General features: G+C 35.2%; 1 protein-coding gene across 3 annotated transcripts in view; it reads right to left on the minus strand.

Annotated features, from left to right (window-relative positions):
- Positions 1 to 9,689: 9,689 nt before the first annotated feature.
- LOC136042059 (uncharacterized) overlaps positions 9,690 to 24,956 on the minus strand; it is an 87,959-nt gene continuing 72,692 nt past the window's right edge. For all 3 annotated transcript variants that reach the window (XM_065726926.1, XM_065726925.1, XM_065726924.1), the window contains 2 exons: positions 18,686 to 18,823; positions 9,690 to 10,518 (listed from right to left, as the gene is read on the minus strand). In XM_065726926.1, the coding sequence (XP_065582998.1) occupies positions 9,775 to 10,518; positions 18,686 to 18,823 (882 nt within the window). In that variant the 3' untranslated portion in view covers positions 9,690 to 9,774. The remainder of the gene's footprint in view (positions 10,519 to 18,685; positions 18,824 to 24,956) is intronic.

Below are 24,956 nucleotides of genomic sequence, written 5' to 3' on the forward strand. Positions count from 1 at the left end.
AGCCTTTCTTCTATAGGAGGATTATCGTCGCTTTGCACCAGGGCAAGGGTAAGTGATCTATTTCCCAGGCAACCGTGGAAAATTTGTGGAAAAGGTCAATAAGTGGTTCACAGTTTATTTACAGGAGTTCAGGCTGGATTTCATCAGGGCCGGCGGCTTTGTTTGATTTCAGGTCGCTGGTAGCTGCTTCTATTTCAGAGCGAAGAGGGGGAGGACTTGGGTCTGCAGAGGTTACGGGGAAGCTGTCGAGAACTGTTGGGTCTGGGTGGATGAGTGGCTTCAGTTAATTTTTAAAGTGGTTTTTCTATCGTGACCAGAATCCGTCAATGGGTTGTATTTCTTTTCCATGTTTGTAGAGAAGGGAACACGCCATGATGTCCTTCTTATTAGCCAATTCTCGCACTCTTCTATAAATGAAGCGGGAGTCTCCTTTCTTGAGGGGTGATTCACATTGATCGTATTTTCTTTACTAAAAGCGCAATGAGCACGTCATATGGCTTTCTCTACAACTCGTTTGAAATGCTTGTATCAGTCTCTGTTTTCTTTATCTTGCTTGTTGGTGACTTGGTGCTTTTCGTCATAGAGAAATGATTTCGTCCGTTATTCAAGGTTTCTGGTTGTTTTTTGGTGTACCCAATGTGGAATGAGTGACATCACATATGATTTTTATGCTGCTAGTCACCCGATTTTCGATATTTTCCATGGACAGGATAGGAGGAGAGTTTGACGTGAGTTCCGAAATTTTGTCAGATAGAGTGGTGATGTATGTTATACGTGTGTTCTTATTTTTCAAAAGATCTACTCGGAATTTGGGGATTTCCTCAGACAACTTTGATGATGTTTTAAGTCTCGTTTTGAACCTAGGCATGACGAGCGAGTGGTCGCTCTTAAAGTCACCACCAGCTAGTGTGACCGTGTGTTTTTCTATTCGAAAAACACCGTGTATTTTTCTATTCTGTTTAGTTTTTCTATTCGCTGAAGTCCAGGATGTCTTACGACGGGGTCTGTGCTTAAATAGTGTGTTTGTAATGACTCAATCACTCTCTGCAGAATTCGATAAGCCGTTCTCCTCTTCTATTCATTTGTCTATGGCCAAATTTGCCCATTACATCTTCGTATCCTGTATAGTTGTTTCTAGCGATGGCGTTGAAGCCCAATGACAAATATTATGTCTTTTTTAGCGACAGAATCAAATATGCTTTGAAGTTAAAGTTTTCAGACTCTTCGTCGTCTTTGCTGGAATCCGGAGCATAAACTTGGATAATTGTGAAGTTGGTGGATGAACCTTTCAGGCGGAACATGACGAGCCTTTCCGAGAGGGGAGTTACAACGATTAAGGAATTTCTGGCCTTATTAGACAGTAGGAAACATACACCTTGTTGATGCCTGCCATCATTGCGTCCCAAAAGTAGAAGGGTGACATAGTCGTGTTTCTCTTCACCAATGACTGGAAGATGGGTTTCGGCCAGACCAATAACGGCACAGCTGTACCGTTTTATCTAACTTAAGAGTAGGACCAATTTTCCTTGTTTAGTGAGGGTTCTGGTGTTGAGAGTACCTATTGACATAGTTATTTTTGAAGAAACAATGGCCTCCAGGTTTGGAGTTATCGACGGAGATATACTCGCGCGATTTACGCTCGTCGATTCGTCAGCTGCCTCAGACACATGGCTTCAGGACAGCGTCGGCTGCCCCACACTTCAGGACAAGGGGGAGCCACACCTCTCTGTCCCTGACAGGACTCGTCTATACGCCGATGGGCCTTGGCCAGTGCACATTAGAGGTCCTTACCTTCCATCTGAATTTTTTTTACCCCCAATCGATAATGCTCCAGCTATGTTTCAAGACCCCCTGAGGCTGGTTCCCCCTTGCTTGGCACCTCACTCCACTGGAGGTACCCTGCATATCTGCAGGGCGTTCTCCTATCCACCACCTGAGAACGTGCTGAGTGGCCTGGGGGAGGTCCCTACTGAGAAGTGACTATATGTACACACACACACTCATATATATATATATATATATATATATATATATATATATATATATATATATATATATATATATATATATATATATATATTTACGAAAAATGTCCTGAGGGTGTTTTTTTTTTGTATCCTTCTTGCGAAGGAGAAAAAGCCAAACCAGAAAGATAAAACTGCAGGGACACAAAAACTAGAATGAAGACGACAATGTCCTTTTCGGTTATACAAACCCCGATTGGGTGAAAATTTTTTTATAACCAGCCCGCATGCTTTTCAGCGCGCTGGACGTGAGTGAAAAGTGACGTGAAAAAAGATTGCTATCAACATAACTATTTAATACTTGCTGAACATGATACAGTTGAAGAAGTCAAGCAAAGAGGAGGACTCCCAAAACACAAAAACTCACATTTGGCAGCAGTAACTGAAAGGCCTACTGCGGACAGTGCGGCTGAAAGATAGTCAAAGTTTGCAATTAGACTTTGTTTTGTCCGGCTAAGAAGCAGGAAATCATCAGCATAAGTAACGTGACTAATGCCTAAACCGTCATCGTAAAAGACTGACTGTTGAAGATGTCGGAGACACGAAGCTAAAACACACTAAAATATAATCGGAGATAACACAGCACCTTTCCTAACATCTTTTTTAATAGGAGTATGCTCCACTACAGTACAATTCCACTTCACCCTAGCTGAATAATCAGCATACCAATACTTAAGTACGGAAATAACAGAACACCGATATAACAGAAATAATAGTTACAGAAATAACAGTTAACGCCAGACGCTGCTAGAGAAAACAACGTATTTGAATACGAATATAATTAGGAAATCCGATATTTATAGGCAATCACGCTGCGATAGAGGTGACGGGAAAAAAGTAAGCAGAAAGGGGGGGGGGGGGCAGAGTTGGTAGCAAGAGCCGTGGTACCCGCTGGGCTTGTCCCTTAAATTTCAGGGACAAGGTAGTCAGCTCTCAACGCTTTTCTTACTTCTCTCGTAAGGAAACCAGAAAAATGGTTGTTTCTATACCTGTGTGTTCAGTTTTGAGTTTTTTGCAGCGGAACATTACAAAAGAAAAAGATACCGTTATGAAGATTACATCAAAAGTTTTCACAAACGATGCGAAAAAGCAGGCACGGGATGTGTGCAAAAGTGCCTTGAAATTTGATGCTCTTGAAAGGCGCAGGGGTTCACATCCAAGCGCAACATTTTTGGCAGATTTCAATGACCTGTTGAGTGGTTTTTTAGCGCGTAAGGAGGAGCTACCCCTTTTTGTTATAGTTGATCCTTGTGACGTACCGGGTATTCCTAATGAACGAAGTTCATTAGGAATACCCGGTGCTTAAACGAGTGCGTAAGGATGTTAAATTTTGTCGTTGAAAAACAGGAAACTTCGATGCAGCCCCCAGGCCCTGTAGTCTAGCCCTCAGTGCCAGCTCAAGCGCAACCTTCTGTACCTGTTGTGTTGAGCAATGAGCAACTTGAATATTCGAAACCAAGTTAATCAACGTGAGTTTGTGGAAAACTTGGTTGTGCCGATAAAATCCAGCATATTGTGGCTAAAAAAGACAAGTTAGAAATGCATATGTCCGACAAACAATCAACGGCTGCTGCTGTTGCTGCAGCAATACCGAACAGGTTAAATATTTGAGCGAAGGTAGTGAAGCACGAGTATGCCGACATTATCAGAATATACCAAGATTATGATATTTCACAAATGCCTATTCTTGTTAGCAATGTGAACAGTGCAAACAGATTCGTTAATACTTCCGTAGTTTAGTTAAAATTAATATAGAAAGATGAATTAAATCGTACAGTTAAACACAGAATCAAGATTGAATATGGTTTATTTTGAGTTACGTTGCCGATCGAGAAACCGATACAATATCACAATTGTCAAGGCTTTGGTCATTTTGCTAGAAGATTGTTCCAATCCAACTAAATGCAGCGAATGTGCCAGTAATCATAGCAACCATGACAGAAGCTGTAAGGCGCAGTCCTTTACCTGTGCCAACTGTGTTGACAGTCATCAAAGCATCAGTCTTTCGTGTTCATAATATTGACCGTGCGTCTTCATATGGGCTCTAGTTCTAGTGAAATAGTTTTAGTATTTTTTCAGAATATTAATGGCGTCCGGAATCAATTAGGAGCCTTTGAGAACCTTTTATTTAAGTATGATATTGTCTGTTTAGCCAAGCACTTACTCAATGTGGATATTTCTTCGATGCTAGAAGCCTGACTATTTATTTGTTATTTGACCTGTTAAAACTACAACTGGCCGTCCATCTGGTAGATTGGTAGTTGCTGTAAATAAGAAGTTTCGATGTACTTGAGTTGAATCTAGAGATATATACCTAGCAGTTGATTTAAGTAGTATTGTTCTTGTATGTGTTTATATGCCAACTAATTATCAAAATTCTGCATCTAGACGACAATATGCACCAGCTAGTGCGTCCCTGTCAAAATTACTGCATAAAGTTAAGTCATCAAATAAATTGCTTGTCATATGTGGTGACTTCAACTCAGACTTCAAAGATGAATACTTCTACACATTTGCTCCTGTCAAACGGCATATTTTTGCTTTCAAAGTCCAGATCTTTCTCTTACGTTCACAATTCTGGTTCCAGTTCCGATCTTAATTTTGTTCTGTCAAATATTCTGGAGCTTCAGAATGTCATTGTAGACGTATTTGATGATCTGGTAACAAGTGAGATTTAAAGTTTTATATGAATTTGTTTATTCCCCGAATGAGTCAACAGCCTCAGTGATTTTGGAAGATGCATTGGGATAATATTGATGTACCACTATCCTTTTCACCTTCTTTCTATAACGCTGAATGGCAGTAGCCTGATCTAAATTGCTATCTTACTGAGATTGCTCATTCGATCAATGGTTTTGGAAGATGCATTGGGACAATATTGATGTACTACTATCCTTTTCACCTTCTTTCTACAACACTGAATGGCAGTAGCCTGATCTAGATTGCTATCTTACTGAGATTGCTCATTTGATTAAAGTAGTCACCTCAGTGACAGTACCATCTGAGAGAATTAGGGTTGGTTGGCCCATCAATCGTTTGGGTTTTATTTCTGGATTTTTTTTTTTACTGGCGAATTCAACTCGAAGAAATTCAAACTCAAAGAGAGTTAAATATTTGGAGTCAACACAAGATTATTTACAAAGCAGAAATAATTTCAGAAAATCATTTGCACATTAATAAAGCGATATTTTAGTAATAATAAGAATAAAAAGTAATTAACCAAGACCACTCCCAGAAACGCTCCATGCAAAGGGTGGCCTTTACCTCACAAGGTAGATGGAGCCAACCCTAGGGACTCTCAATAGTTAGGCTCCCCTAGCTAATCAGGTCTCAAACCTAGGGTCGGTTGGGCTTGCTACCCTCCACCCGAACCTAATTGCAATGAATAGTGATGTTTTTGCCTCAGATGATCGATATTGGTTTACCCTTTAAGACCCCAGCATGTCCCTGGACCGAGATTTTATCATTGTTTGAACCTTATTTACCAAGGTGGTCTTCGTCTGGCCACTGAAAACGTTCTGACCCTTAACTTCTCTGGAGCGAAGTCAATGCTTGCGCTAGAACTCAAGCGTTTTGGTGAGGCTGTAGCAAGCATAACTAAAGCTCACCTTATAGAAAACGACTCTAAAGACATTGGTGAAGGCTATTAACTAATCTGGTTGGGTGATCAGAGTACCAGAACCAATGGAGTCGAATTGTATTAGACTCTCGGACCAGGAGGTGCCTCCTTTTTACAAGCAGATATCAGACAGGATACAAACAGCGCAAATCCAGCACAAACATGGAAAATGGACCATCATTGTCTGCTACGCCCCAACAAACCAAGCCTCAGAGGAAAAGAAAGTTTTTCAATATGACCTTTAATCGAGGAGAGTAAATCATCACAATAACACCAAGATACTGTCTGCTTGACATCCTGCATATTGAAAGGGCCATAGCTTCAACTCAAGATATCTATAAATAACAATTGCCAGATTGTCCCAAAATTACATAATTAAACTTGTTATAATTAATAGCAATATAATTGCATCTCATCCAGATGGATATCTTGACATTGCTTTGAACTCCCCTCTGTATGCATGACCATAAACATACCCACTTTCCGCATGGAATTATTGCGGCATTTTGCCTCTTCAGTATCTTGAAAAAATTTCCTACCATTTTACCATTCTTAAAATGCATACTTAACTAATTTTCCAAGACACGATCTTGACTCTTTATCTTGAAAACTAAGTTTTACTGCTGATGATGAATACTGTATATGTGTTCGAAATATCCAGTTAAATAATTTTATATTTCACTGTCAATAAAAAGGTATCATCCCTATTTTGAACTGTTTTACTTTCGTCATGGAAAGGCAGTGTGGTCTTCGAAGTTATCTATGGAAAGGGAGAATTTACTACCATATTTCAGAGCTTAGTTCTCTTTACTTCTGGAAATTTTTCTCGTAGGAGAGAGAATTAAGTTTCTAAGGAGACATGACTCAAACCTGCCTGGAAGCTTTACCAACAGTCACTACTCTGTTAAAGTTAGCCTATATTTAAACTTCTGAAGAATTTTAGGTAAATTTTTCGTTGATCATATTATTGACTAACGAATAAAGTGAACATACTACTCAATGCCTTTTTTTAACCTCTTTACGAATATAATTATCATTTCTATCACAAATTCAAATTTAAGCCATTTTTAAGCTCTTGAAAATGACCCAAATATTTCTAGTTTTGGGTATAAGAAAGGCTTAAAACATTGGTTTCAAACTTAAAACAAACAAAATTTTCGATAGAAGCGATTATTATATTCACAAAGAGCTTAAAAAAAGGCATTCAGTGGTATGTTCACTTTATTCGCAAGTCAATAATATGAACAACGACACATTTACCGAATTTAATCCCTCTGGTTCTAATTGATCTCACCCTTCTATCAGTTTTTGCTATTACCAGAAAATAAAAAAATAACCCTTTATCCCATAAATTAAATATAAATGAAAACTTGAAACTACTCCCTACCTTTTAAATCGACCACAAGCATTTTCTTTTGATTCACTGATTGCATTTTATCCATAAACACACTGAGAGGAGCAGCACTGCCAGAATCGACAGCGAAAGTCATGCTTTTCCATGCTAAAACATTCTGCTTTTAGGGGCCAAAATGTGCCAAAACTTGAAAATTTGATAGCCGTATAAACTCCTCCTCAAATTGCGATGCTCTGCAGGGAAATGAAGACAAATCTAGGTAAAAATAAAAAATATTGTTTTCTTTTTGTTTTTTTTTATACCCTCATTTTCAATTCCTCAAATGCAGTTTTTCAGGCAGGCAGGAACACAAGTGGCAAGGGAATGGGTGGTAAATATGATTTTTCCTACACTTTTTCTATTGTTGCGCGCTGTGTTCATTTACTTTCCCATATTCAGGTACTCTTTAATAAAATTAGGCCCCGATTTCCTGAAACACAATCCACTGAAATAATCCGCTATACATATATCTTGTTCGATGAATTAATGGTTGGGACTGTAGAAATGGGAATAGTCCAACAATTCTGAGCCCCTTCCCTCCCCTTTTTGATGATGAATTCAGAATTAGAGCCAAAGTTTTTACAATCTTGAACATAACAAAAAATAATTATGTAATTATATCCGGTCAAAGAGTAAGGAGGGGTAAGGAGAGAGTAAAATTGAGGACAAGGTTTTCATAAAGCACAAAACCAACAGAAAAAAAGAGGTAAACAAAAGCTGAGGCCAATGTTTAGCCTAGAAGAGTCTAGAAGGAAAATTTTGCATCTCGATCACAGATGAAGTTGTGGAGTTGGTTACTGCAAATAACTTAAAACGAGAAAAGCAGTGAAATAGTGAATTCAATGCTTTGTTTATTACTTTTGATATCTGATGTAGCTTATTCACAGTTAAAAAAGCTTATTCAGTGAGTAATCTAACAACACAACTATCCTATTTATAATGTATGCTTCGACTCTTGTGACTGAAGTTAGCCAGAGGCTTAATGTTTCATAAATATTTCAGATCAACAAAGGGATTTAAATTTCATTTCTCATATACAAAAGCCAATGTTTGTCGTTAAAGACGTCAAGGAATAAACCTAGGTAATGTACCTTAATCCTCTATAGTAAAGCTACACCAGAAAAAAAACCTTCGAGTCAACATTTTCCTGACTTTCAACTCTAGCTATTTACAACAAAATTGTTTTCTTTACATTAACGCCTAACTGGCAGAAGGGTTGAACTTGTAACAACGTGAAACGGCTTCAAAACCCTGCTGAATTTCACTGTTTGACTTGAAATTATGATGGTAGTGTCATCTGCAAAAGATGTGAAGAAATATTCGGACAAATAAAATAATATTCTGTCAACTTAAGGCAGATGTAATAGAGAGCTAAATCTGCAGGAAAGATAAGATTGAGAACTACTAAAGAATTTTTCGTCTTCCTTTCAGTATGAGCTTTTTGGTTTCTTTTAAATCGAGTGATCCAGTGTACATTAGGCTCTTTGTTCTCAGATCAGCAAGAAATTTCTGTTCCTTAAAGGGTACCTTGCATTTTTTCATGCAATTACAGTCTGTAAACGTGGAGCTGCAACAAGAAGCTACGTCTAAAAGAAAAAGCATGATTCTTCTTTAAACTTCTCCACCCTGGCTGATATTGATATATATTTCTTGTGATATGCATGAATCATATCAAGGATACATTTTTTTGAAACTGTCGGAATGGAAGTGTCACAATGCATCTTTACACAAATTTGCCATGTGATATAAGAAATACATAATAAAGCAGACTACTAAAACAACCCGATTCACTGTTCTCTAGAATAAGAGGAACAACTTGCAATACAATGCCACTTGAGGCAAAAATCTCTCTAGAAATAGCGATCTCAAGACAAAATACTACCTAGAAACCGACCATTCCTTAGAGAAGAAAATTTGTAGACTTCTACAAGAAAAACGAATTTTATAAATAAATTTCAATCCAATAAGAGAAATAACCATAAAAATTAAATTTAATCAAAGTATTTAGTTTTTGAGAGTTATTTACATTTCCATGTTCTTCGTCTGCATTTACTCAGGATTGGGACTTTTTAGCAGCTTAACTTCAAGCAAAAATTTATATCAGGCATTTTAATCAAAATGGTTTAAAATTCCAAAAGATAGACTAGTGTGGGCAGTATGATAAGTGCAACAAGTGAAGAAAGGCTTCAGAAATGCTATTGTGACATTAGTTGTACTATAATGAAAGTAAAACATGAACGATCAAAAGAAAGGTATAGTGACCATTAGAAAATACCCAAATAATATTTGCCTACAAGCATGTGAATTTTGTATCAAATAGTTTTCTTCGAGTAGATTCACAAGAAGCACGAATCACTTTTTGGCCCTAAAGTTAAAAAAAAAGCTGGGTATACATCCTTTCCCCCTCCATATTTTGGTAGTTCCAGTTTATGCATAATTTGTAATATAAAGGAATGGAAGGAAAGTATAGCGACAAAACTTATTTTTCTGGAACAATGTGCTGATTATATACTCCCCTCCCCCTCTCCACCCACCTCGATCCTCATTACTTCCAAGAATAAGAAAGTAGACTACTAAATAATAATTTATTTGCTATTCTTCAGAGACTACAATCTAGTCAGGACTATTGCTTGCTAAACCAATAGATTATAAATTGGCAACAAGAATTTTTTATTACGTTAAAACTCAAACAGAAAAGAAACTTTAAGCAAAACTTGAAGACGATTCATATATCAATTTTAAGGATGTGTTCGTTTTAATTTCTGTTCGTCCTTTATTCTTCTTTTTCTTTCCTTTTTCACTATCCGCTTTTCTGTTTTCAAAGATTTTACGTGGCGATCAAAACTACAGAACAGCTCTTTCCATTCAGAACTTTCTCTAAAGTGTTCATTCAAAAGAGCTTCTCGATTTTCTAATAAGAGTTTATCTATGTTTTGAGACTCAGCTTTCGTTTCTTTAGCAAAGGATACACATCTTAAGAAATCAAAAGCGTTGTCCAGATATGATGCAACTTTCTTTTTAATCTTTTTTGAAGCGCCATCAATATGAATCACATCAATAAGATAAGTCTTGGAATTCGAAGGTGTTTTGGGACATTTATCAAGAGCGATTTCAGGCCAGATCTTTTTTACTTCATCACATATACACTTGCGGAACTTTAAAGAGTAGATGTCAGTTATTTTATAGTGAACACATCGAGAAGCAATATCACAATCATAATCTCCAACAAACTTTCTAGGCTCATCAACTTCTTTCACCTGTTCATCATCTATCTTCCTCCGTTTAAAAACACTTGAATAATCGCAAACGGGATTTTCATAGCTAAAAATTGTTTCGATTGAGTGTGGAGGCAGTACACTTTCTCCTATGAAAGGGCACGAAGAAACACAATGATTCTGGGAGGCACAATTACAGCATCCTGATTTTCGCACTTTTAAGAGATGTGGTGGCGTACAGGGTGCTAACACATGTGCTGGCTCCGTCTAAAAAATATTAATCCTTAAATATAAACTACCTAGAAATTGCATACACAGCCAAAACTGATATCTTGTTATTTTATGTAAGCAATTTTTCGAACTGTTACAAATGAACAGCTAAAAATATGCAGATAAAAATGCAGATAAAATATATATCAAAATTAATAAATAGGACAATTCTAAAATCACTATTATACAGGTGCAAAAAAAAATGTAATCTTATTATGATTTTTTACTATGTCAGTCTACTTCCTCTACACAAGACATAATTTGTGCAAATGCATTAAACAGTTACTTTAGGAAAGCTTGTGCACCGGTGTTTTAATTTTCGACTAGATTCAATATACTTTGCTAATTTATAAAATGCTCTGGGCCTTTGTTTCATTGGCTGTCATTAATAGTTACATTTTGTTTTCTATAAGATATGAACACTTTAAAATATTTTTTTTTTTTTGGGGGGGGGGGGGGTTTCAAAGTTTTGGTGTCAATTTGCTATTATCAAGCTGAGATAAACTCACTGTAACACTATCTTTTTTTATCAGAATTTTTGTTTGAATTTTCTGCCTAATATCATGTGTCCGCGCATTGTTAGCTAAAAATTCTGTTTCCGCCGCCCAAATAAATATTTATTATCTGCATATATGCAACGAACAGCTAAAAAAACAATGATCGTTGAAATATGACCGTCTGGTTTATTTGCAAACATCGCCGCCAGTAACTTCTGAGTGTGCCAGTAAGTACCTTACTAATTAAATCTACCTTGGGTAATTAAAAAAATAAATGGCAATATTATTCATATTGAAGTGAAAATATTTTAAATCACCAGTTTGAGGACACCACAACGGTATATAATTATTGAATTTTCTTATAAAGAATCAAGCAGAATTTAGAAAGAAACAACAGTCTCCTTTTATGATTGTGAGTTTTCTCTTCGTTATAAAAAAAAAAAATATAAAAACAAAACGAAGTTATAAAATTACTTCGTATATGAAAGGGGCTGCTTCCTCATCAACGCCCCGCTCTTTCAAACAGTTCGTGGTAACGAACTGTAGTAAGGAGCGACCCGGCTCAATAGAAACCAATACTCTAAAAAATGGATACACCAAAACACCAAAACACAATACACCAAAAGAATCGCATTTTAATGCTGATTTTAAATATATAAGTTTAATCAAGTTTAGTCTTACGCACCAAAAGTTACGAGCCTGAGAAAATTTGTGTTATTTTAGAAAATAGGGGAAAACACCCCCTAAAAGTCATAGAATCTTAACGAAAATTACACCATCAGATTCAGCGTATCAGAGAACCCTACTGTAGAAGTTTCAAGCTCCTATCTACAAAAATGTGGAATTTTGTATTTTTTGCCAGAAGGCAGATCACGGATGCGTGTTTATTTGTTTGTGTTTTTTTTTTCTTTCCCAGGGGTGATCGTATCGACCCAGTTGTCCTAGAATGTTGCGAGAGGGCTCATTCTAACGGAAATGAAAAGTTCTAGTGCCCTTTTTAAGTAACCAAAAAAATTGGAGGGTACCTAGGCCCCCTCCCACGCTAATTATTTTCCCAAAGTCAACGGATCAAAATTCTGAGATAGCCATTTTATTCAGCGTAGTCGAAAAACCTTATAACTATGTCTTTGGGGACGACTTACTCCTCCACAGTCCCCGTGGGAGGGGCTACAAGTTACAAACTTTGACCAGTGCTTACATATAGTAATGGTTATTGGGAAGTGTACAGGTGTTTGCAGGAGGATTTTTTGGTTGGGGTGAGGGGTTGAAAAGAGGGGGATATACTGGAGGAACTTTCCATCGAGGAATTTGTCATGGGGGAAGAAAATTTCCATGAAGGGAGCGCAGGATTTACTACCATTATTTAAAAAAAAAACAATGAAAAAATAAATATGAAAAAGTTTTTTTCAGCTGGAAGTAAGGAGCAGCATTAAAACTCAAAACGAACAGAAATTATTACCCGTATGAGGGGCTCACCTCCTCCTAATCCCTCGCTCTTTACGCTAAAGTATTTTTAGTAATGTCAACTATTTATTCTACGGCTTTTGTGATTCAGGGGTCATTCTTAATGAATTGGGCCAAAATTTAAGATTTAGTGTAAAGAGAGAGGTACTGACGAGGGGGCGAACCCTCTCATATGTGTAATAAAAACATGAGAATAAAAAATTCTTTACGTAAGCTAGTTTATAAGTTACGTATATCTTTTACTAATAAAAAGATTCGTAAAGAATTAAAAGTTCTAGTTGCCTTTTTTTATTAACCAAAAAATTGGAGGGCAACTAGGCTTCCTCCCCCGCTCTTTTTTTCTCAAAATAATTCGATCAAAATTATGAGAAAGCCATTTAGCCAAAAAAAAAAATATATATATACAAATTTCGTTTTAATTATTTCTCTGCGGAGAGCCAAAATCAAAACATGCATTGATTCAAAAACGTTCAGAAATTAAATAAAAAAAAAGTTTTTTCAACTGAAAGTAAGGAGCGACATTAAAACTTAAAACGAACAGAAATTACTTCGTATATGAAAGCATCAGGATCGAATCTAAGCATCAAGATCGAATTTTTCGTCATACCATTTGGAATGACTTCAATTTTAAAAGGAGCGCCCATGACACGGAACTAGTTTATTAAACTGACGTGGTATACACTTGAGTACTTTGCAGTATTTGAAACACCCTTTATGAGGATTCTTAATACATTCCCCACTTTTTTTTACACAAAACACAAAAAAAAACAGTGAGGTGGCTTACCAGCGGTGAACAAAAGCCAATGTAGAGCAGCAAGAGCAAATAGATTGAATCAAATTGACTGAATGTTAAAAATTCCTATGATGTTACTGACTACATCAGAGCACGCCAAAGGAAGATTTTTTCAAGAAGACTTAATTCGGAGGGGCTGGTTAAGAATAACATTTTTACGCTTGGAAAAAGTTACATTAAGGTCACCCTTGTTCCAAGCTGAAAACGGCTTATGTCTTTCAGCAAGCTTGACCTTGCATGACTCGTGAGCGGGGAAGGGTAGCTACAACTCGGGAAGCGATGATGTCGTTATACTCCAAGGTGAAAATTTGAGAGAAACTTTCAGGAATATTTGAATGCTAAACATGAAATTTGACAATATAAAAGATGGTTCGAATAATTTTAGAAAAACAATTTGTGAAGTTGCTGAATCAATGAACTTTATTACCCGTACAAATGTAAAAAACACAAAGTATTAAGTATTATAAATAAACCAAACGATAAACAGCGAAAAGAAAACTTCGAACTAATTCAAACTGTCTTAGGGAAGAAAGTTAAGCCTGCAGCTAGAAATACTAGTGAAAACCATTATTTTTAATAGAGAGGAGATGGGTTTTATACAAGATTTATATGAGTGGTATATCAAACGAAAGCAAAAGGAATGTAAAAAAAGTGGAGAAAGCATCAAACTATGAGTTAAGGATGCATGAAGTGGAGGCTATGGATAAAATTGCCGAGGATCTGGAAGATACAGCTACACGGCATAATAGTAAAATATTGTACTTGTAAGTTAATAAATTCAGAGGGAGTGGTCAAAACGAGCTTGTCCCAGTTAAAGATTAAATAAAAAAAAACAAGTTTTTTTAACTGAAAGTAAGGAGCGACATTAAAACTTAAAACGAACAGAAATTACTTCGTATATGTAAGAGGCTGCTTCCTCATCAACGCCCCGCTCTTTACGCTAAAGTTTGACTCTTTCTCATGGGCATTAAAATGCTCAAAAATGATGATATCATCTGAATTCGGTATTTTTCTATATACTTCCTCTCTTATTTGGCCGATTATTCCATTAGATCCTGAAGGGTTATATATATTAACAATATACAATCCCTTTCCTCCTGGTAGAAATAGCTTAACCGCCATCATGATTCCAATCAACACTCCTCCTTTACTGGTATGGATTCTATCTTGTCTGATCACATTGTACCCATGAAATCCTGATTTTATATGGGGCTTCAACCAAGTCTCTTGAATACAAAATATATCAATTTTATTTTCTAGGTAACTCATGAGAAACAAATCCTTCTTACACCCTCATCTATTATTGGATTTTTATGTAAAAATCCTTTTTATTATCCTTATTTTTTATGTAAAAATATTTTATGTAAAATACATTCGTGCTAAATTAGAATACGCCGTTGTGATATATGGATCTGGTAGTCCATCACTTTTGAGTAAGCTGAATGTCTTGCAAAATTCGGCTATCAGAACTGCTTACGGAGGTAGAAGTACAACTGCACTTCCCTTTTTACTATCGGAAAGTGGCTTAGAAGACCTTGAATCAAGAAGAAACATAGCATTTTTGAGATACATTAGAAGAATACTGCTAGCTGGTATATATCATCCAGTGCAATCACGGATCATAAAGACAGGAAGAACATGCAGCAAGAATACAAAGAAGGCTAGAAATCAACTTAATTTTTGGGAAAAGGCTTCAGAAATTTCAGCATACAAAGAGGTAATTTTAAAGACTTCAGAATTTTTAACCGTATATTAAGTACCAGATATTGCTCCTTGGGAAATAATCGAGCAAAACGCAATCTTTTATTTCCTACTGAATAATGCTAAACGGCAAGTATAAAAATTACACTGAAATATATACTGACGGTTCGAAGTTGGAGAGTCCTAAAGCCGTTGGTGCTGCATTTTGGATTCCAAAAATGAGAGTTGTTGGAAAATATAAATTATATCCTGAGGTATTAGGGTTTGTTGCTGAAGCATATGCAATTTTGAAAGCATTGGAGTTTGTAGAAAGTATGGAAGACCATGAGGACATTCTGATATGTTCTGACTCATTGAGTGTCTTGGAAGCATTAAAAAATTTTGGAAGGTCTAGAGATCCATCAAGAGAAATAGTGGCTTGTTACCAAAAATAGTTAGGACTGTTAAAAAGAAGGAAGATTTCGTTTCAATGGGTTCCGGCCCATATGGGAATTAAATGGAATGAGAGAGTAGATAGAGAAGCCAAAACCGCCGCACTGGAAGGTCAGAATGAGTTGGATGTTCCTACTCCAAGAATTGCAACTCAAATAGAGCTAATGATTAGAACAATCCGCGATCAATGCTTCCAGGATAACCTGAACTTATCAGGAAATTTGTTTGTAACTACAAAGGAGCGGCGCAAGAGAGAAGTTGTAATATATCAATTTTTGAACAGATGGCAATCGAGTTCGTATTTAGACTCAGATCCGGTCATGCTGGGGTTCGAAGTTATAAAGCAAGGTTTGAATCAGAAAGATGTGAATTTTGTGACGTTGAAGAAGCTATTGAGCATTTACTTCTCGAGTGTCATAGATATTCGAGTGAAAGGAAGGAAATAGTGGAATTCTTTCGTATAAGAAGCGTTAAGCCAAGTGTACATCAAATTCTGGGTGGTCTCACCACATCAGAAGACAAAGTGCAGATACTTTAACTTGTTACAAAGTACTTAAAAGAAATACACCAAGATGTTAGACTTTGAAATCAGTCATTGGAGTTCCAGAATTTACAAAGAACGCTCTTAAGTGTCAAACAGAGGAGAGCATAATTCCTTCAACTTCAACTTCAAAGTCATTGAATCCCACTTTCTAAGGGCTATAATCAAAGAAAGGTTGAGATGAATAGCGCTCCTTCTGCGGATGAAGAATGACACATTGTTTAAGACTGTCCTTTTTGACCTACCGTCTGGGGCTAAGCGGAAAGCAGGTCGTCCTCGTCTGGGGTAGGAGGATGTCATAAAGAAAGATTTAAAAGAAATAAGAACTTCCTGGGAGGTTGTTAAGAGGGACGCTTTGAATAGATTGGGATGGAGAAGGTGCGTGCGCAGCTGTGGTTGCCTCAGGCAGCTTCGTAATGCAGTGAGTTGTTAGTGGTAGCAGAAATAGTAGTAGTAGAGGCTTTGTAGCTTAAAAGAATTGCTCAGGAAATACACATATCTTCAAGACATATGTTTAGATTTCAGTGTCAGATTATTATAAGAGAATTACAATATGATTAGCATATTAAAATAAGACCTAGTTATTCTCTGGGTCTTTTTTCTATGTTGTTACTGATTTGAGGTAAATGACGTGACGATAAAATGCCATAGACTTTTATCCATACACATGATACAAATATGACGAAGTGACGAGTAAGCCAAGTATCAAGAGAATATCAACAACGGCTTTGTATTTGAAATCCTTAATCTAGAAACGTGATTCCCAATGTTTGGCGCAGAACCGATAAGGCAAGGCAACTTTTTTTGGGTCACTGGCAGGCAATGCACTTTCCGACTGACTACTTTTGAACTTGAGCTTAAAAAAAAAAAACATTTTTGATGCGAATGTCACAAATTGTATAAAGTATTGTAAATAAGTAAGTGGTATTCACGCAATAGTCTTCAGTAGTGTCAAATATGCTTGGCCTTTTAATCTTCCTTCCGGGGAATACGTATAAAAATCTGAATGAAAGAATTTAAATATACCGATAGGAATAACAGTATTTTAGAAATACCTTAGTGGGGCATTTCCCAGAATCAGCTAGGAGTCTTTGGTTTGGATAGAATTACATGACATGATCTAAAAATAATCGCTGGTTCTACATGCAGAACTTAAGACATTTAAAAATAATTATCCTACTATTAAAAATCTTAGTCAGCATTTAGAAAATATCAAAAACTTAGACGCAAAAAGTTAAAATATGTCTGTAATTACGTTTTTGGTTTAAGCCTAAAATACCGCCTTTGAAGACTAGCATAATTGAAACAATAAATAAAATAAAACAATAAAGAGGGCCTCGCTCTTTACGCTAAAGCTCAAATTTTGTTCCAATGCTTTAAGAATGACCCCTGAATCACAAAGGCTATTTAATTAGACTAAATAGCTATTTTGAAAGTACCAAAAAACTTTAGCATAAAGAGCTAAGTATTGACGAGGGGGCAAACCCTTTCATATATGTAATCATTTCTGTTTGCTTTAGGTTTTAATGTTGCTCCTTATTTTCAGTTAAAAAAAAAATTGTTTTTTAATTTTATGTCCGATCGTTTTTTGAATAATGCAGGGAAATCCGGTGCCCCCTTCATGGAAAATCCTCTTCCTCCATGAAAAGATCCTCCCACAAAACCCCCACCCTCCAACCCAATCCACCAGAAAAAAAACTGAAAACATCTGTATCCTTCCCAATAACCAAAACTATATGTAAGCAATGGGCAAAGTTCATAACTTGCAGCCCTTCGCCCGAAGATAGTGGGAATCAAGTTATCCCCAAAGACATGGTAATTAGATTTTTCGACTATGCTGAACAAAATGCCGATCTCAAAACTTTGATTGGTAACTTTGGGATAAATTGGCGTGAGAAGGGACCTAGTTGCTCTTCAATTTTTTGGTAAATTAGAAAGAGCACTAGAACTTTTGTCGAATGAGCCCTCTCGCGATATTCTAGGACTAATGGTTCGATACAATCACACTGAAGAAAAAAACAACAACAAATAAATACGCATCCGTGGTCTTTCTTTAAGCAAAAAATACAAAATTCCACATTATAGCAGATTGGACCTTGAAACCACTATAATTGGATTCTTTGATACGCCGAATTTGACGATATGATTTTCATCAAGATTCTATGAATTTTAGGGGTTTGTTTCCCCTTTTGTCCAAAATAAGGCAAATTGTCTCAGGCTCGTAACTTTTGATGAGTAGCACTAAGCTTGATGAATCTGTTTTTGTTTTTTTAGAGTTTTTGTTCCTATTCAGCCGAGTTACTTAGTTCGTTACCACGAACTGTTTGATTTAAAGAAACTCTAAATGTGAATATGAATCATTTGGGTTTTAGTTTGTATTATTTAATCACAGTCTAAAATTAAGAAACACCGCATTTTGGGAATATTTTCATTTTATGCACACAGCAATCCGCAATCGTCATCGGGTGAAACCCGATGACGATTGCTATTTGCTACTCAGGTATGTGCTTTATTTTCTTTGTCAGAACTGAATTGATTTTAACCAATTTGATTTAATTCTAACAACCGCTGGATTAGTTACCTTTTCAGGTGTTTTGAAAAACTTATCCTCCTCCCTCCACAAGGCTTGACCGTGATCTAAACACGAGACTTTTTCCCCTCAGACCCCGACCCTTCTTTTTAAAATATCATTTTTTGCTATCGTTATAAATAAAAGCGAAAACGGAGAAAACATACTGATAAATGATAACGCCTCCAAAGATCTGGACATCGGACAGGCTGATGTCCCTGCATCTTACAAATAGAGCATATTATTCTTAGGTCGTCTCGACATCTGGAGCACATATCTTGATATTTGGCTGTCTTTGTGCCACACTGCAAAAAAAAATACTTATGACCTGCATAATGAATATTCCGACCAGCATCAAATATTACTGAATAGCCCAATTTATAAAGAACTAATTAATCAAGTTAAGTTCTAATCAAGAGCTCTTTTTCTACCGCGGAACCGAAATTGTCTGGCCTGGTAAGAATAAGCTAACTATTATAAAACTTCTGCAAATATCATTGACGGTTTTAAAGTATATACTTTTTTCATATTTGGTTTAGAAGAGTTTTTGATTACATTACTTTAGCTAAAATAATGTCTTTTATTTTTGGCTGCAAGTGAGACTTCGTGATACGGTCACAGAAGTGCAGTTAGAGACCGAAGAGATCCTCGAATCCAAACTGTTTACATATGTGACCTTTCGCTGCAACCGTGAAGATTGTCAATGTGTATTTGCATCTCTTGAAACTTACATTACTTATATTCTAGAATACTATCTCTATTTACTTTGTAGTTTATGTGTGCTCGAGCCCTTTACCTTTCAGCAGCCTTTTTATCTCTCTTCAATTTGTTTTTCTTGTATTTTAAAAAAGTATCTCTATTTTTTTTCAGTAGTGGTCATTCTTGAAGAAGATATTTCGGTTGTTCGGCTCTGATACTTCTCTAAGTATTTCTTTCGCTTAGCTCAGTCATCTTTAACCATGTCAAATTACAAGTTCATACTAACACTAAAATAAAGTATCTATTTCTATCGTGGCATAACGTCACAATATACAGACTTCATAATAATATAGCATGTCCATTTTACGTCATATATGGTTGTAACCTAAAGTCACGACAACATTCTTCAACTAGTACAATGGTTTTCAAACTTATTTAGACTCTTTACCCTTTCTACCCACAAAGCATTTTAGATACCCCTTCTCAGTTACCGGTACTAAGTAAATTATAGCTAAAATATCAGACAAATCTCGATACTTTGACCTTTTAAACTCATTTACGCATCATATTTAAGTAAAAACAAAGAGATGTTTTACAGACGTTTTTATTTAAAACCAAACACACAAAATCTAAAGAACAAAAAGCTTTTACTTCCAAAGAAGTCAAATAGTTCGTGGTAACGAACTGTAAGTATGTGACCCGGCTCAATAGCAACAAAAACCTAAGAAAATTTGATTTATTTTCGTACAAGCTCATATCTGTAAAACTGTGGAGCTTTTTTTCTGCCAGAAAAGGGATCACGAATGTGTTTATTTTATTTTTCCCCTGGGAGTGATTGTGTAGACCAAGTGGTCATAGAAAAACGCGTGAGGAATCAGGAGGGAAATTAAAAGTTTCAATACCTTTCTTAAGTTACTAAAAAATGGAGGGCAACTAAGCCCCCTCCCACGCTCAATTTTCCCAAAGTCATCGAATCAAAACCAAGTCACCGCACATAGCCTTGGCGACATCAATACACGCTGACAAGCACTTTTCTCACTCAAGCTGATTTCCAGGAAAAAAAAATTAACAACTTGAAACTATGTTTTAAGTGTCTTAAAAAATATAACGTCTTCAAATCTTGAAGAATGCCACGTACAAAAATCATTTGGGCAGTGCCAGCGATATCTGTAGTTTCTACCCAGTTGTATACCAAAGCAAGCACTACCTCAAATTGCTCCGACAAGTTGTTCTTTTGTGTCGTACGCCATGTAACTAATGCACCTTGAAGTTTTCATAGGTCTGTTTAGCAAAATTTCCGAACATACAACGGATTGTGTATTAAGCTCGTTTGAGTTTCCAGTCCAAGTAAAACCTAATTTTAAATACGACTCGTCATATTTTCTTTTTTTTTACTTTTAGATTCATTCGCAGGGATTTCGTTTTTTTCCCTTGGGCTGCTCAATAGTAGCGAGACGTTCAGGACTACTTTCATTTTGTGCAATTAATGGCCCAGAGCTTTGTAACAGCTGTTCATGAGGTCTTCTCTTTTAGAATACCTTGTTAATTTTATTGTAAAATTCACTTATGTGCCTGAACCAAAACACTGACGTTCTGTTTGAACAGGATTGAGTGCCCGCAGAATAACACAACACGCCACCAAAATAACACAATGCTTTGAGCGAACTTGCAATGGCGGGCAATTCTACTGCAGTACAGAGTGACAAGAAACACTGGCCAGCCAACACAGCTACTCTGGAGACTATGCGTTATTGTCGCGCAGCACACCGCGTCCTCACTGAGACGGCTTGAGAGTCAGACAGGGACAATATAGACAACTTTAACAGTCTTAGAGTTAAACGGTTGCTTATTTGTCTGTGGGTCGGCTGCGTAACCCCTAAAAATTCTAGCATACCCCCAAGGGGTAGGCATATCACAGTTTGAGAACCATTGATCTAGCATATAAAAATGTAGTTTTTTGTATTATTTAATTTTTTAACTGCAAAAGACACCAAATGTGGCAATTTCCTTTAAAATGAGCCATTAAAAAACTTCGATGCGCCCAGCTATCTGGGGAGAAAGAACGGGAAGTGAAAAAAAAACAACCTGCGTTTGACGTAGAATATCCTGGTTGCAGTCACTTTTCTTATTTTCAAGCAAAGATATTTTACAGCTCAAACCAACTGCTCAAACCAAACGACTGTAAGATTTCTTTACAGGGTTTCCGGATAAGGCGGTTATAATCGTGTACTTTTTCTTTTAATCTGGCTCTATTTTTAGAAGTTATGGGATATGGTCGCTTTTATTATGATGGTTTCTTACTAGGTTGCTAGCTACCGCTGCAACCCTGACTTCTTAAATCTATCTTCTATATATATAAAAATAAGTTGTCTGTGGATGGATGGATGGATGTGTCAGGTGACGTCACCTGAAAAACTGGATCAGGTGACGTCAAAACTGAAAAAACTAAAAAAAGGCAAAAACTACAAAAAAAACTAAAAACTAATAAAAAAAATAAAAAAGCTAAAAAACTAAAAAAACTATAAAGGTAAAAACCAATAAAAAACTAAAAAAAAAACTGAAAAAACTAAAAAAAGGCAAAAACTACAAAAAAAAAACTAAAAACTAATAAAAAAAGTAAAAAAGCTAAAAAACTAAAAAAACTAAAAAAACTAAAAAAAGGTAAAAAACTAAAAAAAATAAAAAATAAAAAAAAACTAAAAAAAAGGAAAAAACTGAAAAATAAGCTAAAATAAAGGTAAAAACCAATAAAAAACTAAAAAGAAAAAAAGAAAAAAACTAATAAATGACGACACTCAAAGAGAAAGCGACCAGGACAAAAGGAATGTTCGATTAGCAATCAACAAAGCACCGGGACACAGGGAGTATAAATGACGACCAGGACATAAGTAAAAAAAAAAAAAAAAAACTATCTATATATATAAAAATAAGTTGTCAAACTAAAAAAGGCAAAAACTACAAAAAAAACTAAAAACTAATAAAAAAGCTAAAAAACTAAAAAAACTAAAAAAAAGGCAAAAACTACAAAAAAAAACTAAAAACTAATAAAAAAAATAAAAAAGCTAAAAAACTAAAAAAACTAAAAAAACTAAAAAAAGGTAAAAAACTAAAAAAACTAAAAAAACTAAAAACTAAAAAAAACTAAAAAAAAGGAAAAAACTGAAAAATAAGCTAAAATAAAGGTAAAAACCAATAAAAAACTAAAAAAAAAACTGAAAAAACTAAAAAAAGGCAAAAACTACAAAAAAACTAAAAACTAATAAAAAAAGTAAAAAAGCTAAAAAACTAAAAAAACTAAAAAAACTAAAAAAACTAAAAAAAGGTAAAAAACTAAAAAAAATAAAAAATAAAAAAAAACTAAAAAAAAGGAAAAAACTGAAAAATAAGCTAACATAAAGGTAAAAACCAATAAAAACTAAAAAGAAAAAAAGGAAAAAACTAAAAAAAATTTTCATCTAAAAAACTAAAAAAAACTAAAAAAGGTAAAAACTAAAAGAACTAAAAAAGAAAAAAATAAATGACGACACTCAAAGAGAAAGCGACCAGGACAAAAGGAATGTTCGATTAGCAATCAACAAAGCACCGGGACATAGGGAGTATAAATGACGACCAGGACATAAGTAAAAAAAAAATTAACAAAACTAAAAAGAAGGTAAAAACTACAAAAAAACTAAAAGAAAAAAAAAATAAAAACTAATAAAAAAACTAAAAAATCTAAAAATCTAAATAAACTAAAAAAGAAAAAAAAAGGAAAAAAATAAAGGAGAAAAACAAAACTAAAAAACGAATGTATATACAGACCGGTACACCGGGATACAAATGACGACCGGGACACAGGGAATATAAATGACGACCGGGACACAGGGACACAACTACAACGGGGACACCGGGGGAAACAGGGGGATATAAATGACGACCGGGACAAAAAAACTAAAAAGAAAAAAAAACTAAAAACTAATAAAAAAACTAAAAAATCTAAAAATCTAAATAAGCTAAAAAAGAAAAAAAAGGAAAAAAATAAAGGAGAAAAACAAAACTAAAAAACGAATGTATATACAGACCGGGACACCGGGATACAAATGACGACCGGGACACAGGGAATATAAATGACGACCGGGACACAGGGACACAACTACAACGGGGACACCGGAGGAAACAGGGGGATGTAAATGACGACCGGGACACCGGGACAGGGAATGGTCGATTAGCAATCACCATCAACAAAGCTCAAGGGCAATCATTAGAATCATGAGGTATAGATCTGAATACAGATTGTTTTCCCATGGACCATTATATGTTGCATGTTCAAGAGTCGGTAAACCTGACAATCTATTTATATGCAAAGACAATGGGACAGCAAAGAATGTTGTATATTCGCAAGTTTTACGTAGTTAAAACCATATATATATATATATCTATATTCACAGGTGGGACATAGGGACACAACTACAATGGCGCGTAACTATTATGGCGCGTAACGACTTACGCGCGCGGGGGGGCTTGGGGGGGGGCGCGAAGCGCCCCCACCAACTAGGTGTTGGGGTGGCGCGAAGCGCCACCCCAACAGCTAGTATATCTATATATATAGTGGATCTGTGGATCAGGTGACGTCATGTTTCTGTGTCGACTGACGTCATGAAATTAGTTGTCGTCATTTTTGTTATGACGATGCTTAGTATATTGTAAAACACATTAATTTGGTTAATAATATACCATTTAAAACACCAAAATGAACATGCTGGAGTAGTCACTCGGTGAGAGAGGGTGTCAGAACGGAGAATGAAGGTCCCAGGTTCAAATCCTGGTTAGGCTAAAAAAGGTAAAAAACTAAAAACTAAAAAAAAAACTGAAAAAACTAAAAAAAGGCAAAAACTACAAAAAAACTAAAAACTAATAAAAAAAATAAAAAAGCTAAAAAACTAAAAAAACTAAAAAAACTAAAAAAAGGTAAAAAACTACAAAAAAAACTAAAAACTAATAAAAAAGCTAAAAAACTAAAAAAACTAAAAAAAGGCAAAAACTACAAAAAAAACTAAAAACTAATAAAAAAAATAAAAAAGCTAAAAAACTAAAAAAACTAAAAAAACTAAAAAAAAGGTAAAAAACTAAAAAAACTAAAAACTAAAAAAAACTAAAAAAAAGGAAAAAACTGAAAAATAAGCTAAAATAAAGGTAAAAACCAATAAAAAACTAAAAAAAAACTGAAAAAACTAAAAAAAGGCAAAAACTACAAAAAAACTAAAAACTAATAAAAAAAGTAAAAAAGCTAAAAAACTAAAAAAACTAAAAAAACTAAAAAAAGGTAAAAAACTAAAAAAAAATAAAAAATAAAAAAAAACTAAAAAAAAAGGAAAAAACTGAAAAATAAGCTAAAATAAAGGTAAAAACCAATAAAAAACTAAAAAGAAAAAAAGGAAAAAACTAAAAAAAATTTTCATCTAAAAAACTAAAAAAAACTAAAAAAGGTAAAAACTAAACGAACTAAAAAAGAAAAAAATAAATGACGACACTCAAAGAGAAAGCGACCAGGACAAAAGGAATGTTCGATTAGCAATCAACAAAGCACCGGGACACAGGGAGTATAAATGACGACCAGGACATAAGTAAAAAAAAAACTAACAAAACTAAAAAGAAGGTAAAAACTACAAAAAAACTAAAAACTAATAAAAAAACTAAAAAATCTAAAAATCTAAATAAACTACAAAAGAAAAAAAAGGAAAAAAATAAAGGAGAAAAACA

Source organism: Artemia franciscana, unplaced genomic scaffold (genome assembly GCF_032884065.1).
Source record: "Artemia franciscana unplaced genomic scaffold, ASM3288406v1 PGA_scaffold_58, whole genome shotgun sequence".
In the NCBI taxonomy this organism is placed as follows: Eukaryota; Metazoa; Arthropoda; class Branchiopoda; order Anostraca; family Artemiidae; genus Artemia; species Artemia franciscana.